Raw genomic sequence first — 18,988 nt, 5'->3', positions numbered from 1 at the left:
ATAAACCTTGCTTGTAATAAACAGTACAAAAAATACCGACATTTATTAATTAATTGAGTAAATAATAAACAAAAAATATAACCAATAAATATATTCTTAGCACAAAAATAATAAAATCTTTTTGTTGTTTGTTATTTTTTTCTTTTAATGATTAAATGTTAATCACTAGCATTAAATGTTGAGCTAATATAACAATGTCATTATTGCAGATAAATATCAAGATGAAACCAGCAGCAATCCCAAATCTGAACTCTCAGAGACCATAGGCACCGATAGAAGGTTCTGCCTGTAGAGTTTACTTAAAACATATTTAACATTCTGGAAACATCTTTAATATGTTGTTTTTCCCAAATAGCATAACACAACCAGTTTGGTTTGACTTGTGAAAAATGTTGGTTAAAGAATCAGATCCCTAGATCAAACATGGGACCAGCATGAAAAATAGGTTCTAGGCTGTTGTGGTCCTGTTCTGTTCTTTCAGACACCAAAGAGCCTTTGTTTGAAAAAAAAAAGGCTGTGTGTCATTTCTTATAACTTAAATGACTCAAGGAAATGAGAACGTCAAACAGGAAGTGTGAATGGGCAAAACCAACCTGCTCACTAAACCCTCAAATGTGGCACAATTCATAAGGTAGTAACTGGAGACCAGAAGGTTAATTTGAGTGGCAGTTCTTGGTGTTGGACAGAGTTGGTAGCACCAAAAATACCAAACTCTTCAGAGTTGGAAACAAATGAGAAAGAAAATGAAAACGGGGATTCATTTAAACTTATGTAACGTTAAATGATTTATTTACTAATATAGTTCTCTTCTACATGGCAGGCATCTACTGACTTATTTCTAAGTATGTATGGCAGCTTGAAGAACAAAATGACAAAAGAAAAGAATTTATCAGCAATGCTTAAAATTGTGTTATGCAAACAGAAGGTCCATCTCAGTCATGGCACCCAGCCAGGCTTTCTGGCTGAACTGCTTTGGTTTTGTAACATGATCATGTAACACCAAGCACTTTGAGGAGTCTAAAACTCTGAAAGTGTTTTGTATTTGTTACGTTTATACTATTTGCGTATGGTATACAAACTTGTCTTACTTTAAATTTCATTTTTTCCACATTAATGACTGATTAAAACAAGAAATCATTTCTTTAAATCCAGGATCTAGTTATTTTCTGGAGGTTTTTTAAGTATGTTAATAGAGTCATTTCTTGTGCTTGTGGATATTCCTTTTGTCACTTTTATCTTTTCTTGCTATTTTGGTATCCAGCTTTGTAGAGACAGCCATTTCCTTTTACAGTTCCCGGTGGGGGAAAAAAAAAAAAAAAAAACATTAGGAACTGAATCAAACAGCCATCAGTTGATCAAAGTATGCTCTCAAGAAAATAGTGAGTTATTGTGTTCAGGTGCGTTCACACTACATGAGACAAGGATATTTTTATCCTTATGGGCATAGAGGTAACCTAAAGAACACAAGATTTATCTCAAGTTGTTGGTGTTTTTTTTACATACACACTTTGACCTGACAGAGCACAGAAAGCTTTGGTTTCTGCTGGCTTGTGCAGTTTGTTTTCTGCAGCAGTGTAAACGTCAACATGCATGAGGCCGTAATTCTACCTGTACACAATCTTTCCTCTCGGAGCCCCTCCTCCTTTTATCTTTAAATCACTCAAGAGTATCCACAGTGATGACATTGTTAGGTAAGATAGGAATACACCTATCAGTTTCATTTCTACCCACTGTACATGTTTCAGTTGCAATACAGATTGAAAATGTAGTTACCTAAGAATTTCTTCTCGGATTATTTCTTAGGCATCATGAACACAATATGAGTTTTATTGAGAGCTGATTTTGTCTTGTCAGCTGCGCAGCCTTGTCTAATAAATCTCTGTACCCATGTGAAACTCCAGTGCAAATTGCAGTTTTCTGGAGCACCACTGGCTGCGCTCCAACAGTCAGCTGCTGTTGCTGTTGCCCCTGCTGCTGCTGTTGCCCGGCAACATACAGTATTTCATAGCTCAGCTGAGCTCAGCGCTGAGCAGAAGTCAGCGTTTCATCTCTGCACCACATATCTATATCAGTATACTTTTGTACTAAGCCTTTTCTTCATACGGTTTGGTTGAAGAACATTGCATAAGGGGCAGGAATAATTTATTAAGGATTTCAGTGTTATTAACCATTAAAGAAGATTATTAGGAAAATATAGACGACAATTTTACATAGATTATATTTTTGTTTTACTCATTTCATTTTATTTGTAATTCAGTTTTGTTGATTTTATAATGAACTCTTTTTGAAGAATTGGACCATAGATTGATGGGATTTCTACACAAAACAATTCAAAAGGAAAAATAAATGTATGAATGTTATGGATTTTTCTGTCTTGTTTTCCTGTTAAAAAGCACATCAATATTGTTTAGTTCACATACCAGGTTCAGTTTGAATTTCTCCTCAGAGGTATATCGGTATTAATTAAAGTTTGTCAGCTAAATATCGATATGTTGTGCTCATCTTTTTCATATTTTACTACTTTTAAGATATCTTTATTCCAAAATAACCTTATAAAAAATGTTTAAAGCTGGCGACTTCACAAGAGTTAGGGCAACCAATGAGGGTACTTTGAGTTCATGTTCTCTGTTATGTATTCTTTATTTGCATGTTTTCACTTACGTTCCTTAAAAGCGTTTTTTTTGTTTATGCATCTTTAAACTAAACATCTTACTCACTTTGTTTAACACTTTGTAGGCCTAGAATTTTAAAAGTCATTGCTAAAGCACTAGGAAATAGTTAAGTAGGTACAGTTCAGATTGTAATGGCTGTTATTTAGTTACCAAACGTCTTAATTGGTCATTTGAATAGGTGTTGTTATATAAAGCTCATCCTCTGGTCAATGCATTTCATTGAAATGGTTATCTTAGTTCCAAAACCAATGCCCTGCTGTTAGAAAGAGAGAAATAGTTCTTGTTAGTTAAGGAACTATGACAAAAAGGAAAGTTTAGATTAAGTTTTTATGATGTTTACTCTGTCATATGTATAAGGTTGTTTTGAGAACCAGAGCATTGGCCTAGTAGTTTTTCGAAACTAGGCATTTAACTTCAGACATTTTACTTTTGCTGTTGGCACCAAACCATTAACTTGTCCTGTGTCCATTAGTTTTACAGCATCAGGTTGCTCTTCATATACTAGCAATTATTTTAGACTATATGCCTGACATCTCTGTGATTAGTTCATTAGAATATAAGATGACCAGATTTGTGAAATCAAATCTGGGGACATTTCCAACAACAAAAATCCATAGTAAAAGCCAGGAATATCTCTCCTAACACTGGTAGTATTTTCTTAAAATTAATAAAATGAATAAATCGATAATGTTTTTTATAGAAAACTAGAATTGTGTCTCTGGGTTTGGAGTGAGAGTGAAGGGGTCAAGAGTAGTTAGCAGGGCTTTCCAGTTTTGGGGGCTTAAAGAGCTTTTCCTCCCTCTAAGGGGATAGTGACATTAGAAATGGAAGAAAACTAAAAAGTATTTATTTTTTCCTTTTTCCTTTTTAGCTTAGCATTTTGGACAAGCTGTTAGCTCAGCCTCCAGATACATAAACTGTATTTTACATTAAGGTTTTCTAGAGCATTTGCTTATATAGGAAACCTTGTCTCCATTTAACTTTAGGAAGAAACTTCTCAAAGCTTGATAAGCTAATGATTTATTTAGAAGATGTAGGACTATATAGTGTAAAATACATGTTACTCTATTTTCTGATTTGTTGATTTAATTTGAAAATATTGAGTAACTTCAATTAATTTTTATAAATTTCACCTGATAATAAACACTTTTTACATATATTAAATAAAATATTCAATTTAAGTCAGTTTATTGATATGGCGCTAATTAACAACATGTGTCATCTCAAGCCACTTTACAAAGACAGTTCAACCACATCATACAGTCAGATTGGTTCAAAGTTTTTAATCTAAGCAAGCAAGCCCACTGTTTGGACTAATTGACTCGACAGCAATACCTCACACCAAGCATGCTTGTAGCAACAGTGGAGAGGAAAACTCCCTTTTAACAAAAAGAATACTGCAGCGGAACCAGGCTCAGTGTGAGCGGCCATCTGCAGAGGCCCACTGAGATTAAAGGATCCAAAATGTAACTGTCAACCAGCTCCAAAAGCGGCCCCTTCCCAGAAACACATAGCCAGGTAGATGAGCTCCCATCCAGCTACCATGTCAGAGGATGAATGAGAGCACATACAGACCATTACAGTCTGAGAAACAGGACTACACTGAAAAACAGGCCAGGCTCCAAGATCTATAAACAAAGGTGTTGTTGGCAGCAGCACAGCTGATATTTCTCTCCAGGATGGTGCCAAACAGGAACTGGTCAAATGAAATTATTATGATGAGGAAAAACAGGGAGTATAACGTTAGAGATTGAACTAACAAATACTGCAGAATAGGAGAATAGAGATAGAATGATGCAGAATGGGAGAATAGAATGAAGCAGAAGGGGGAAAAGGGGTCCCTATGTCCTCAAACAGTCTAAGTCTATAGCAGCATAACTATAGAGATAGCACAGGATAACCTGAGCTACTTTAACTATGAGCTTTATCAAAAATTATTTTAAGCCTTGCCTTAAAAGAAGACAGTGTGTCTGCCTCATAGACTAAACCTCGTAGTTTGTTCCACGGGAGAAAAGCCTGATAACTTAAAGATCTGCTCCCACTCTTCTTTTAGAAATTCTAGGAACCATTTGTAAACCTGCAAATTGAGAGCAAAGTGCTCTGTTAGGAACTTAAGGTACAATCAGCTCTCTGATATAAGGCGGACCTTGGCCATTTAAGGCTTTATATGTGAGAGGGGAATTCTTCTGGAGTTTATTCTATTAAATTCTATTTTGGAGTTAACAGGAAGCCGATAGAGAGAAGCTAGGATAGGAGATATATGATATCTCCTTTTAATTTTCATGTGAACCCTGGCTGCAGCATTTTGGATCAGCTGAAGGCTTAGTTTGTTGACTTCCTGATAATAAAGAATTACACTAGTCAAGCCTTGAAGTAATGCATGGACTAGTTTCTCAGAATCACCCCTAGATAGAATATTTCTCATTTTTGCAATAATTTGGAGGTAAAAGAAGGAAATTCTAGAAACCTCTTTGATATGGGATTTAATGACAGGTTCTGATCACTTTTCAGGCTGTGTTGTTATATGTAGTGAGTTCATTCACTTCCTCTGCAGTGCGTTCAACGCTGCTGAGTTTGTACTTGCTGGTTAAGTGTTAAAGCACACGTTGCCATCACAGATACACACTGGTTCTGTGAAAATTTTTAGGCCCTCTAACCACACTTGCAGGGGCTTGCCTCATTATCCCAGGAGTAGTGGCTTTGAGATTTCTCTAGTTTAACATTTATTATTAACGACCATCTTCATCATGTTGAGCTCAGAGTCTCTTTCTTTGTCTCTTCTTCCTTCGGCTCTGCTGAGTGGTCCTGTTTGTTGCACAACACAGAAATCTGACAGAAAGCTCCTCTTTACACACTGAGTTTAATAATTTTATAAAATTATAACATATGTTCATGTTGCTCATAAATGTGTATTATTGTACTGTAGCTATATATTTCACACAGCGGTAGATTAGCAACTGGACTTACATTTTCTCCCAATGTAAATTATTCATGGTTCTGACACTTAGAAGGATTTATTTGTATTGGGCCAGAGTATTTCTAGATTAATGTTTGTGCATGGGCTTAGCCACTTGTGGTCAAACTGAGATAATCAGAAAATTCAAAATAAAGAAAAAATAAAAAAAATATCCCTTGCCTGTCATCACTTAAGTAATGATCAGTGCTTGGGTTTCACAGTTTCACAGACTGTCCTTTGGCTAGATTTAATGCTTGCACTCTTTAGAGAACCATGAAAGTGAACTGTTTGTTTTACGTACAAACCAGAAAATTATTCAACTGCACTTCAATAAAATGTATTAAATAGCCTATCTGCTTACAAAGATTATATATTTTGAATAAAAAGAATTGGATTTTTGGAAGCTCTAGCAGTAAATGATTTTTCTGTCATATGCCCATTAGTTAAATGACAATATTTGCCTCTGTGCTCTCTCCTTAGCTGTCCCCTTTCCCTTGAGCCACCGCCTTACAATGAAGGAAGTGTTTGACTGTGAAGGCAAACCTCGTGTGGATCTCCTGAAAGCTCACCTGACCAAGGAGGGCCGCGTGGAGGAAGCTGTGGCACTTCGAATCATCAATGAGGGTGCAGCCATCCTCCGCCAGGAGAAAACTATTCTTGACATCGAGGCACCAGTTACAGGTATAGTAGAGATTCTTGTGAGATAGTTTAGACAAACTCAATAAGAACAAAAGCAGTTTTTTTTCCCCCTACAGTAATTTAAGACATTGGAGCTCTCTCACTGCACAGGTTTCTCACAAGTTGCATTGTCACAAGTTAAAACCACACTTGTTATTATTAAGTGAAACTGTTTTTCAACCTTTATAAATAATTTACTTGTCCCCGGATATGTATCACTACCTTTGGTAGAAATGTGTAAATAGCTTTTAATTACATTTATGTTATATTTGAGGAGCTTATACTCAAATATGAAAAACATAAAAACTTTTTTATCTAAGAATTTATTTCAGTAAATTTATTCAGTAGATATACTCCCACATTGTTTGGTGGGAAAAATCATTTAGAGCACAATAGCAATAAAATGGTATAAAGTAAATTTAAATGGATAATTTATGTTCAGATACACCTGTGTTCTTCATTTTAGTACTAGCGGTTGATCACTGAGACAATAATGAACATCTGTGTATAATATCCACATTTCTTGTATTAAGAAACAAGAAAAAACACAAGACTTTTATTTAGTCAAGCTTCTTGTTGATGGTTCTACTTATTGTTTTTGTAACCTACAACAATAATTGTATGTTAAAAATAAATGAGTAAAATAAAACTGTTAATAGTCAGACATAGTCACTGGCGTATAAATGGGGCAGAGAGAATGGTCCGAACACGGTAACTGAACTGGACCATGCCAGCCACTTATGAACTCTGCTAAACTGATACTAGTTCAATGGTTGGCATGGTTAAGTTGTGGCTTGGTTCTCTGATAACAAAGAGCGCATTGGCAGACCTCGTCTGCTCCTATTTACAGACATCTGGGGAGCAGTCTGAGGTTAAGGGTCATGCTCAGGGACCCCATCAAATGAGCGTAGTGCGACATTTGGTTTCGTAGGATGCCGAAACCGATGCTCTCATTGAAATTTGGTCGGAGGACACTATGCAGGAATATATATATCAATTTTGCTGTACCAAGCCCACAACATTAAGTGGATTTCAACACATGCCATTTAACTGTTCTCATCCTTAAAGATCCAGGTCCAGATATATCATTGACAGCTTACTGCCGCCTGCTTTGGACATTGTTAAACATCTCAGCCCAGATTTGCCTTCTGAAATTTTACATCCAGTACTTTGCCTATGGAGCTGTACAGGACAGGGAGGAGCTATACACCAAATTAATGGACACCTTGAAAGATGCACTACAGAAACCATCTGTTTACCTGCAAGTAGCAAGTAAGCTCTTGGTCTGGCTGTGAAGCATGGAGGAGTAAAACACAGTATGATGGAATAACAACCTAATTTCAGAGCTCTAGTTCAAGCAACGCAAGCCAAACCCACCCTGTTTTGCTGAGCTTTGGTTACTGTTAAGAACAGAAGAACGGAAGCCAGTAAAGCTGAACAAATGAAAAGTCTGGGACCATCAAAAGAAAAAGGTTCTGTGCGTGACAGCAATTGAAGAAAGGAAAGGAGTTTGTGCTGCACTGTCCACTCTCACAAAACTGATGGTTGAAATACAATAGCAATTAGCCACTCTAACTTCCTCACAATCCTCCATCTCCTTTCAGCCATTTACTCGATGAAACGCTCAGACACTGTACCACCTTTAATTCTAAAGCCGGGTTTCTGCTTCTGTTGTGGAGAAGATGGACATGTACAGTAAGACTACAAAGTCAGAACCGAACAGTTAACACCAAGCACACACAAATCAACGAAAGAAAACAGAAATGGCAAAGACAAAATCCTTCCTCCCATCAGTATTTAAACTAGAGTTGGTTCCTGTTGAGGGACAAATAGGAACTGTGCAAGACCCACCCTGTCCTGCACCAAAGAAGATGAGGAGGAATGTTTGCAAAGCTACTACAAACCAGAGGGGGCAGAAATGTTGCCTTGAGGAATGATTGGATCTTAAATCAGTATTGCTGGTCAGACCTACCAGTGCTTGCTTGACATTGGATCACTGGTGACTACATTACCTGTTTTATTCTATGATCAACACCCTCATGAATACAAAAAAGAATCATTCATTTTATTACAACACAGAGATGATCAAATTATCTGCTGTAATCTTACATTTTTAGCTATTTTACATGTGTCTGCTATTTCAAAAAGTGTGCTCATGAATAGAGTAGGAAATAAATCTGATCTGGTAATAAAAAACAAAACAAAAAAAAAATTTACAATGACTGCAGTTTCAGACACACCCTCTCCTCACTGTAACTACCGTATGTGGAATTAATTTAGGCAACTTTATAAAGCTTTTACATTATCCACACTTTACTTTTACACTTTAGTTACTGCAGAACAATGTGTACTTTTTTTCTATTTTTGTTGTATAGTTGGACACATATCTCGTGTTATCAGAAAAAAATATAAAATACATCTAATTTTCTTTGGTTTATTGATATGCTGTGTATACTGGTAAAATGTGATTAAAACACAGTGAAATCTCATGAAAAAAACCCACTTCTTTTATATGCTAAAGTAACAACACCATGAAATTCAGCTCTTGTATTAGATCAGATTCCTTTTTATGAGGAAAATCTTCCATTTAAAAAGTTTTGGACACTTTTGGCACGTCTGTGCCAAAGTCACCGATCCGCCTGGGACACTGTCCACTAAAACCTTGCTGGATCAAATATGCTTTAACTGATTCAGTCAAAATTTGCTGCAGTCACTGTGAAGATGTGGTTCTGTACATTCTGAGGATTCTTCCTGAGTTTTAAAGAGGTTTTTATGTTTTGCAGTCTTTATTTTGAAAACAAATTGGTGAGGCTTAAAAATGTAGCTTTTTGCTCCAGCTTGTGTTTGCTGAACCATACCATCCAAATGTCCTGCATACTGATGCCAGTGTAACTGGACTAGGTGATGCCTGCCTTATATCAGGAACAAGAAGGAAACATAGCCTATGACAGCTGGGCCTTTTATCCCGCCCATAAACTTGAATTGCTTGCCCTGAAATTGAGCGTGACTGAAAAGTTCAAAGACTATGTATATGGCGTCAACTGCACTGTAACCGACAGCAACCTCTTGACCTACATACTTACTACAGCCATATTATATGCTACTGGAAATCATTTGTTTGCTATATTGTCTACTTATTAATTTAAACTGTTTCCAGAGCAGGAAATCAAAACTGTGATGCAGTAGACCACACCCCTGCTCCAGCAATCATTCTGAACTCATCCACCAGTTCATCTTCCAGCACACCGCCAATGCCAATGCTATCTGAGGAAATCATGAAAGCCATCTGGCAGAGTAACCACTATTGCTAAGAGAGTGGTCAAGGCTAGAGCTGAGTAGAGCTAGTGGCTTGGTCCTGAACGTTAAAATGGCAATGGACGTAGAGCAAAAAATAAAGACCTGTGGCCGTTGTGTGAGGAAAGGCTTTACCAGATGGTGCTGCTCTGTTGGTAAACGTCACAAGATTGGGACAGTTAGAACGCCTATGCTTGGATTTTTTTTTAGCCTGACACACGTGATATCCTTGTCCTTACCAACCACTTCACCAAGTTCGCTGATAGCATTCCTACTTCAAATCAACGAGCCAATACAGTTTATGGGAGAATTTTATAATTTACTGTGGTATTCGAGAATGCATAGCGACCAAGGAAAATACTTTGATTTTGATATGTATTAGGTCAGTGTGCTGAAGAAGAGTCCAGTCGGAAAGGGTCAGCAAAGTGTTGCTGTTTGGAACTGGTTAAGAACCACCAAGGTACCCAAGGCAATCTCTTTCCTTGTATAGTCCCTGATATCCTTATAGGAAACTGAACCTGGAGCATCTGAGCTAATTACATCAGCCAGTTTTGCGATCAGCTTTCCATCCAACACAAAGACCAACTTAATGTCATGTCTAAGGAAGGTCACCGTGTGCAACAAGAGTCCGGTCTAAGGGCTCAGAGAGGATGTCGCTGCTCAGAACTGGTTTAAAACCACCAAGTTATCCAAGGCAATCACTTTACCCCTATAGTCCCTGATTTCCTTATAAGAAACTGCACTGGAGCATCTCAGCGAACTACATCAGCATGTTTTGTGATTCCTATCCTTCTCGATGAAGAGCTATGTCGTTCTTTTCCACTTTCGTTCTGTCAGATATCAGTGCAGTGGCCTCCGAGGACATTTACACACTGGCCTTTAGAACTGCTGTTCTCATATGCCAGCTGAATGCCAAGAGGGATAGTGAAGTTGTTGAATACTCATTAGATAAGCTGTTAGAGGACCTGCAACTCAACCATGAGGAGCTTCTTGACCTTTGCATTTTGCTGGGCTGTGATTACTGTGATAAGATCCCTGGTTTGGGTCCTAAGAAAGCTTAGATGCTGTTCCAGAAGCATTGTCATGTTGACTGCAGCCATTTGAAAGCGAGGCTTTAAAATAGCCAAGCCAGAACAACTTAAGGTTCAACACCATTGTGTTGAATCAGCATTTACATACAAAAACAAACGGGTAATCTGGAGAGTCTGTATCAGGAGCCACACGTAATTCGATTGGCTGAACGTCAAAGGAGCAGAAGGCATGCGTGCGGGTAGAGTCGCGTTGCTCAAGTGTTGCATTTAATGAAGCGGGAAGGGAGGAATTAATAGTTTTATTCTATGTATTTCTATGTTAAACACCCACGTGGGCTACATTCTACTTTCTTGTTTTTAGGCCTATATTTGTACCTATTTGACTTGCACTTTGTGAATTTATCTGTGAAAATAACTATACAAAGCTCCGCTTAACTTATTTCCTGAAGAGTCTATAAATGGTAGATTGTAGGACCTAGCACTCAAAACAAAAAACTGACAAAGTACAGATAAAGGAGTGCCAGTCGTAATTAAAGCACTCGAATAAATGCATGAATGAAATGGTGGCATATTTCATGTACAGTACTGCTGATCCTTATGCTTCCCCATGGAGTTTTAATGTTTTTGTTTCCACCAATATGCAGCCACAATATAAAGTAGCAGGGATGTACAGGTCAGGTACACAACTGGTGCCGATTATCTGTCTGTGTACGTTTTAGTGTGTTGAGGAGCTTTTGATCAGTAATCAATTAGCTTAGTTTTCTTTGGTTTTATAAATTAACTGACCCTTTGACTTAACCAGTCTTGGGCAAGTCTTGGGCAAGTTACTTAAAAAAAGTATTTCTTTAGTTCCTTCTCTCTGTTACAGCTCATTGAGAGTAACTCGTTACTAGCCAAAGTAACCTTGCAGTTATTTCTTATGCTTTACAATGCTGAAGAATTTTGAAAATTTTATTGTTATTATTATTATTAAAAACTACTAGAGGTTAAATTATGGAATGTAAGGTGTTTGTTATTAATTTATAAATTATATAATTATTTAAAAGGCCTCCAGATATGAAATTATGAAAACTAATCTTAAATATATTGGAGTGTGTGGTTAGCCAACTAACTTGCAATATTAATCAGTAGATGTGAAGATGTTTATAATAAAAAGAAAAAAAAGATGTTATGGCATTTAGTTCTTTTGACATTGACAGCCTTCATTACCAGCAAGTAAAATAATTTCATCCCTGAGAATGTAAAGAACATGTCTCAATTAAAGGCAGCAGCTGTGAGTCAGTATTAAGATGATGTGCAGAGCTCCTTTAAATTAAAACTTCTAACCGACATTTGTAAAGTTCCTGTAGATATTGAAAAAATCACAGAAACATTTATCATTCAGCAAGTGCTTTTTCTCTAGGAATTAAATGTTTGGCTCTGCACCATTGTCTCTGCTCTGTGTTAATGCTGAAGTTGTGCGTCTCTATGAACCATGTATGCTTACATGTGCACATTGCTGTCACATGCTCTTACACTAGAAGACTGTTATCCTTGTGTATGCAAGTTGAGTAAGGATTAACAAATCTGTTTAAAGCGTAATGAGTCAAGTGTAACTGGCTTTTAAAAAGTAATTGGTTAGTGCTAGTTAGTGTCACACAGATAACATAACCCATTATTTAATAAGTTAGTCTCAACACCTTCACTTTACCACCCGTGAAAGTGGGAATGAGATCATGTAAAGAAAATTAGACAGACGTATGTCTTCATTTGTCAGGAAATGATAGCAAATACTTATTAGACAAAACCTACCCATATTAATAATTCAAATGTTTAAAACGACGGAACAACATGAACAAATTGAGGTGTTTATACTAGGAGCCTTAATATATGGAATGGCCTGCGCATTTGTTGGTTGTATTTTTGCCTGTGTAGTTGCTGAATTATAGAGCAATTCAACTCATAGGAAATGTTATACTAAAAAGAAATTAATGGACACCAGAGAAAAACACATTTTTCAAACAACTTAAAAAGCATACATCACTTTGTGGTAAAATTTTGCCCGGGGGTAACAGTTTGGTTGGTAATTATTCTACACAGTCAGTTCTTTAGTGTTTCTTAGGATGAACATGTTAAGTATGTATTCTTTTGCTCTTTGCTGTTGTTTTGGTTCAAATAGGATAACTCTCTTGGTGCTGATCTTGGTCATAATTTAAGCAGAGATCTAACTTAAGTATAGCTAAGTAGTGTTTTTTGTTTATTGCTTTATTTATTTGATGTAGGCGAACAGGATGTAAGGTAAATAGTTGAGGTCATTTCAGGAAAAATTTGAATAGAATATTGAGGTAGACTCATACAGCGGATGGCCTATATTTTTGAGTGACATACATTTTTCGTTCTTGTATCGGCGTCGGCCGATGCAGATAAAAGATACAATGTAAATAGAAGAAGAAAAACCTTGGCTTCAAAAATCAGTCCCAAAAATTTGGCAGCATATATCAGGTATTGGTTAGAGTAATGTCAAAATAATTGGTATTGGCAAAAAAAACTTGTATCAATCTCTCATAGACACGTTTATTTTAAGATAATGGAACGCCAGTATTTCATTTACTTGAGTAATCAAAGTTATGGATACTTGGAGATACTTTGGCTGTCAATATATCAATTAATCAGTATGTTGTACTAAAGGTTAGCATTTAAGACCATGGTGAGGAAATGGATGAGGCACATTGTAACAGATAGTTCAGAGTGAAATGTATTGGATAAAAATATAACCAAGCCAAAATATAGGGAAGTTTTAATTGCATATAAGGTTAGATAAGAACATAAAATCAATATATTATAACCAGTATTAATGCTTAAGCAACTTCAGCTTTAATACAGGGGCTAGGACTTCAGTTCAGATTAATTCGAAACATTTTAAAAGAATTAGTGCAATTAAAGTGATTGTGGAGGATTTTTGCACATTTAATAAAAGCCCCTGTCACTCCTCTTTAAAAAAGAATGCACATGCGAGAGCACAAACCCAATTCTCCTTCTGCACGCTCTGTTTACAAATTGCTGTTCTCGTAGCTCATACAAGCTTACTGTGCTAGTATGTCCGCCCTAATCCATAAAGTCCTCAATCACTATATACAGTATATAATGGACATTGTAGCAAACTCAGTTAACTTACTGTTCGGACGAATGTTCATTGCTCTTTGCTCCGCTGATTACGTAACTCCTCCTCCACTGCACAGTGCCTGCGCCATCTTTGTTATTAGTCGGCGCTGTCGGGTAGCGACAGCCTATGGTGACGGCGGGTTGCTTTGACAGCAAATCCCATAATGCCTTGTGAGGAGAGCTCTCCACGTTAAACGTTCTGGGATATATGTGCCTCTTCTGAGGCCTTTCTTTTCTTCTCATTCACTTCGTAGACACTTTCTCTTACGACCATCAGCCATTTTCAAAGAACCGCGGTGATAAAGGCGAGCTCACCACAGATATATGCTTGAAAGTGTGCATGCGCAAAAAAGATAGCTAACTGGGATGAGCACGTAGGATGGCCTTAAGTAAACATATAAAAAGGATGATTGACAATTAGGAGGACCACTTATTTAGATGATCCAAGCGGAAATAAAAGATAGTCGTCTAGGGAGAAATGTTGTACTCTTTTTGTTACTAAACCAATGACTGCTAAAATTCTTGGGAAAGTAGTTGCCAAACAAGTGTGTGAATACTAACACCACAATTAACTTTTTGAAAAGTTTCAATTTAAGCTTTAGAGCTCATCCAATCACTGAAACATCTCAGGTTAAAGTCCAGAATGATATTCTCATGACCTCAGATAATGGACTTTTATCTGTACTCGTCCTGTGACTCAATGCTGCATTTGACACAGTTGATCATAATGTTAAAAGAAAAAAAGACTTAAATTTTTTATTGTAGAAATTAAAGGAACAGCACCAGACTGGTTTAAATCCTATTTATCTGACAGATTTCAGTTTGTTCAAGTTAATAATAAATCTCCCTCATGCTCCAGGATTACCTGTGGAGTATCACAGGGATCAGTGCTAGGACTAATTCTTTTCAATATATATATATGCTCCTAATTGGTTATTAGAAAGCATGAGATTAATTCCCACTATTATGCTGATGATACTCTGCTAAATCTATAAATCCAGATGAAGCTAACCCATTACATAGATTACAGGCATGTCTTCAAGAAATGAAAACCTGGATGACCCTTAACGTTCTGCTCCTGAATGCAGACAAAACAGAAGTTATAGTTTTTCTGACATAGTCTTTGAAAAAGTAGCTAATTATTCAGTCACTTTATCTCGAGGGGATTGAATTGATCCCAGATAATAGATTAAAAAAATCTTGGTGTTATTTTTGGAACAATTTCAGTACCTGTCATTTAAATCACATAACAAAGAAGCTTCTAGAATTTCCTTCTTTCATCTCTGGAATATTGCCAACTTAAAATAACTTATCTAGGGATGATGCTGAGAAACTAGTCCATGCAAGGCTGGACAATTGTAAATCTTTTCTGTCAGGAAGTCCACAAATTGTAGATAAAAGCCTTCAGCTGATCCAAAATGCTGCAGCCAGAGTTCTGATGAAAATTAAAAAGAGAGATCATGTTTCTCTTAACTTAGCTTCTCTTCTTTGGCTTCTTGTTAAATCCAGAACAGTATTTAAAATCTTCCTTCTCAGATATAAAGCCTTAAATGGCCAAGCTCCCTCTTAGATCAGAGATCTGATTGTTCCTTATGTTTCTAACAGTGCACTTCCCTCTCAATCTGCAGGTTTACTAGTGGTTCCTAAAATTTCTAAAAGTAGAATGGGAGGCAGATCTTTGTTGGCACTGCTGATTTATGCATATGGAAATTATAAAGTGGATTAAGTTAATAATTGAAAGGGATGTTGCACCTAACATATAAAAGTCATGTGCTTGTACACTGCAAAAATGTTGTAGAAATAAGTAACGTATTGGCCCTTAATTTGAGAAGATAAATAAGATGATTTGCCAATGAGTATTTTAACTCCTAAAATAAGATAATTCAATAATATGTACTTGAAATAAGACAATGCAATTGTTATTTCTTATTTTCAATGTAAATTGTCTTATTCCATTGGCAAAGTGTCTCACTTAACTCCTCAAGTTAAGATAAAATGCTCTTATTTAGACTTTCATTTTTTGCAGTGTATGATAAATGTGATTTTGGGACTAAGCAGTTTAAAAGGATACCATCTATAAATGATTTAAAATCCCTCCATCATATTTTCCCTTCTCAATAAGATATTGAGATATGCAGAGGTTACTATGATAATCACTCAGTGCATGGCTGTGCCAATATTTCCTTCATCTGAATCAGAACTTAACTAATAATTTTTTTTACCAAAGGAAGAGGAATCAAATGTTAGCATTCAGCCTCAGTTTATATAGAAGTGTTGGACTCAGACCAGAACATAAAGACAGTAACAAAGCCGTCCTTCTATCACATGAAGAACATCTCCAGCAATGAAGGACTAGTATCTCAAGAGGAACTTAAAAAGAAACTGTTTATCTGTAGTAAAACTGATCACTGCAATGGTGTCTTCACAGATCTGATTGAAAAGTTGATCAAACAGCTGCAGTTAATCCAGCTTGCCGCTGACTGTGTCCTCACTAATACTAAGATAGTGGAAAACTTCACCCTAGTTCTAAAGTCATTACACTTCTTTTTTCCATGACTGTGTGTGCAGAGGGGCATATGATAGGAAGGCACTTTATAGACTGCATCATTCTGGAATTGGGTTTTATTTCTTCCTGTCTGAACCCACAAAAAATATTTTTTTCATTTACATACTGTAGATATATTAGATTAAAAAAAACAAAAAACAGCATGGCAGTTTTTTTTGACAGATTTTTTTTTTTTTTTCATTGTACCTGTACATAATGGAAGAAAATACGTGTTTGCCAGGAAAGCTGCATGAGGTACACTGCAAAAACGATCTAGAAATAAGTAAAACATTTCTTAAATTAAGTGTATTTACCCTTAATTTGAGAAGGTAAATAAGATGATTTGCCAATGAAATTAGTATTTTAACTCTTAGAATAAGATAATTCAATAATATGTACTTGAAATAAGACAATGCAAGTGTTATTTCTTATTTTCGATGTAAATTGTCTTATTCCATTGGCAAAGTGTCTCACTTACCTCCTCAAATTAAGAAAAAATGCACTTATTTTAAGAAAAAATTACTTATTTAGACTTCGGCTGCAAATTTAGCCTGCCTTCCCTGGAAATGCCTTTCATAATGACTCTTTTTAGTTGACAACTTTTCATTACAAAGCAAACATGCAGGCAATTCTTCCGCATTGGTAATGAAAGCAAATGATTCGATCCATTCTTCTTTTAATCCTCTGTTTTCATCAGCTATATTCCTTTTTTCACCTTTGGGATCCATGGCGCGATACACGCCCACTGCTTGGTTTACAAAAGCCACCTGCCTGGCACTGTGCCGCGCTGAAACTTATGTTGCAGGCTATGACGCAAATCTTCCTTAACAAAAATGTTTACATTTATTGTTTAAATGTATTTATTATACATTTTTTTTCAGCATTAGAGACATAAGGAATGTTTTTTGACCTGCACACCACATTAAAACAAAAAAACAAAAAGAATCTAACTCTTTCCATTTTCAGGGTTTTAGGAATTCCTATTAAATTTAAACCTCCGTTTTAAGACAGTTCTTGCCAATGCATACTGTATTTAATAAAGATTACATAAAATAGGATGCAATAAAACACATTTTTATCATTTTGTTAAAATCGTTTTATAATTAGCTTAAATTACGTTAAAGGTTTAGTGCTGTAGACATTTGATTTGAGACCACTTCTCTTGATCTATTAATGCTTTGTTTACTTTCACATGCCTGCTAAATCCATAAGTAGCACAATATTAAATATACATGAAGAAAGCTGTATGCATTAATTACCTTGCTATCAACTCTGAATAATATAGAGAAGCATTTTCAGTCGATACAGAAGCAAACCTGCCGACCTCACCCTACTGTTCTAAGTAGATGCTGAACGCATTGAGGTGAAAAACTATAGAAGTATTTTATGCAGCCATTTGTACATTTGTTTCGTATCTTTGTAAGCTCGACTGCATTTGAATTTAAATGCGGCTTTTGCCTGCATGTAATACATGGGTGTTTGTGCATGGGCCTGCACCTATGTGCGCATGTGTGTTTGATTGCTTTAGTCACACAAGCAGTCTCCCACACACATTGCTCTAAGCTTTGAGTGGGCGAAGGCCACTGTGGAGCTGATAGGGGAGACAGAAAAGCAAGAGGAGATGGAGGATGAGCAGGAGAGAACAAGACAGAGCGAGTTGATAATGAAAAATTGAAGGCAGCAAGGAAATGAGATGTAGGTTTGCACTCTAGAGCCATAGCGTTCACTGTGAAAAAAGCATACATCTCCCTGGGGGCTTGGGTTTCTTCTACCCCTTTGAGGTTCCAGCTTCTCATTTCTGAGAAGCAGAGAAAGGAGGCCTTAAAGACCACAGTGATATCTCATTACCATCGTGTCCTCAATATAATTGCTCAAAGAACTTTAATATTATGATTATTTTAGGATTTAATCAATCCTCATTATTTCCAAACTATAAATGTATTTCTCAAAACAAAAACATTGTGCGCAAAAAGGTTGTTGTAGTGTTTATGATCTCAGCAACAACTGAATGTCCTTATCTTTGTTTACAGACATCACCATGATGTTGTCACTGTATCAGCATAGGAATCTTCTGATTAGATACATACAGATTTACATGTCCGTTTCTACACATTGCTTTATGTTGCCGACAGATTGCACAAGACGGAGCAGAATTGCTATTTACACCTCATCTGTTGTCATTGTAATTCGTTGGCAGCCTGTGTCATTCTAATGCTGACAAGAAAAAAATGACGCAGCAATCATTAGCAGAGAATGGGTAAGGCTCTCTAGAAGAATCTCCTATAGCTCTATGTGGAGAACTAATGGGTGCATTGTGATGTTGGCCTTATTTTTCTCACTATGATGTGTTGGGAAAATATTGTGGTTGACAGATTATGACAAAATACTAAAGTGTTCTGACCACAATGAATTCTTGGGTGTTCTAAGCGATGAGATCAGAGCTACATCATGTATATATATTTTTGTAGCTTTGATCGATGGCAGTAACTTGGCATAAGCTAGGGGTCAGCAACAGTTTTAAGGCTGAGGGCTGCTGACACATAAACGGCAAGGCTCGGCATTTACCTAATCTTACCTTATCTATCTATCTATCTATCTATCTATCTATCTATCTATCTATCTATCTATCTATCTATCTATCTATCTATCTATCTATCTATCTATCTATCTA

At 36.4% G+C, this 18,988-nt stretch overlaps 1 protein-coding gene across 2 annotated transcripts in view; it reads left to right on the top strand.

Annotated features, from left to right (window-relative positions):
* The window catches only part of LOC107089823 (serine/threonine-protein phosphatase 2B catalytic subunit alpha isoform-like), a 47,343-nt gene that overhangs the window by 2,545 nt on the left and 25,810 nt on the right, over positions 1–18,988 (top strand). For both annotated transcript variants that reach the window (XM_015382820.1, XM_015382819.1), the window contains exon 2: positions 6,109–6,309. In XM_015382820.1, coding sequence (XP_015238306.1) covers positions 6,109–6,309 — 201 coding nt within the window. The remainder of the gene's footprint in view (positions 1–6,108; positions 6,310–18,988) is intronic.

This window comes from Cyprinodon variegatus, unplaced genomic scaffold, assembly GCF_000732505.1.
Source record: "Cyprinodon variegatus isolate N-32 unplaced genomic scaffold, C_variegatus-1.0 Scaffold267, whole genome shotgun sequence".
In the NCBI taxonomy this organism is placed as follows: domain Eukaryota; kingdom Metazoa; phylum Chordata; class Actinopteri; order Cyprinodontiformes; family Cyprinodontidae; genus Cyprinodon; species Cyprinodon variegatus.
The sequence above is the reverse complement of the archived record's forward strand: the minus strand, read 5'-3'. Positions and strand labels throughout refer to the sequence as shown.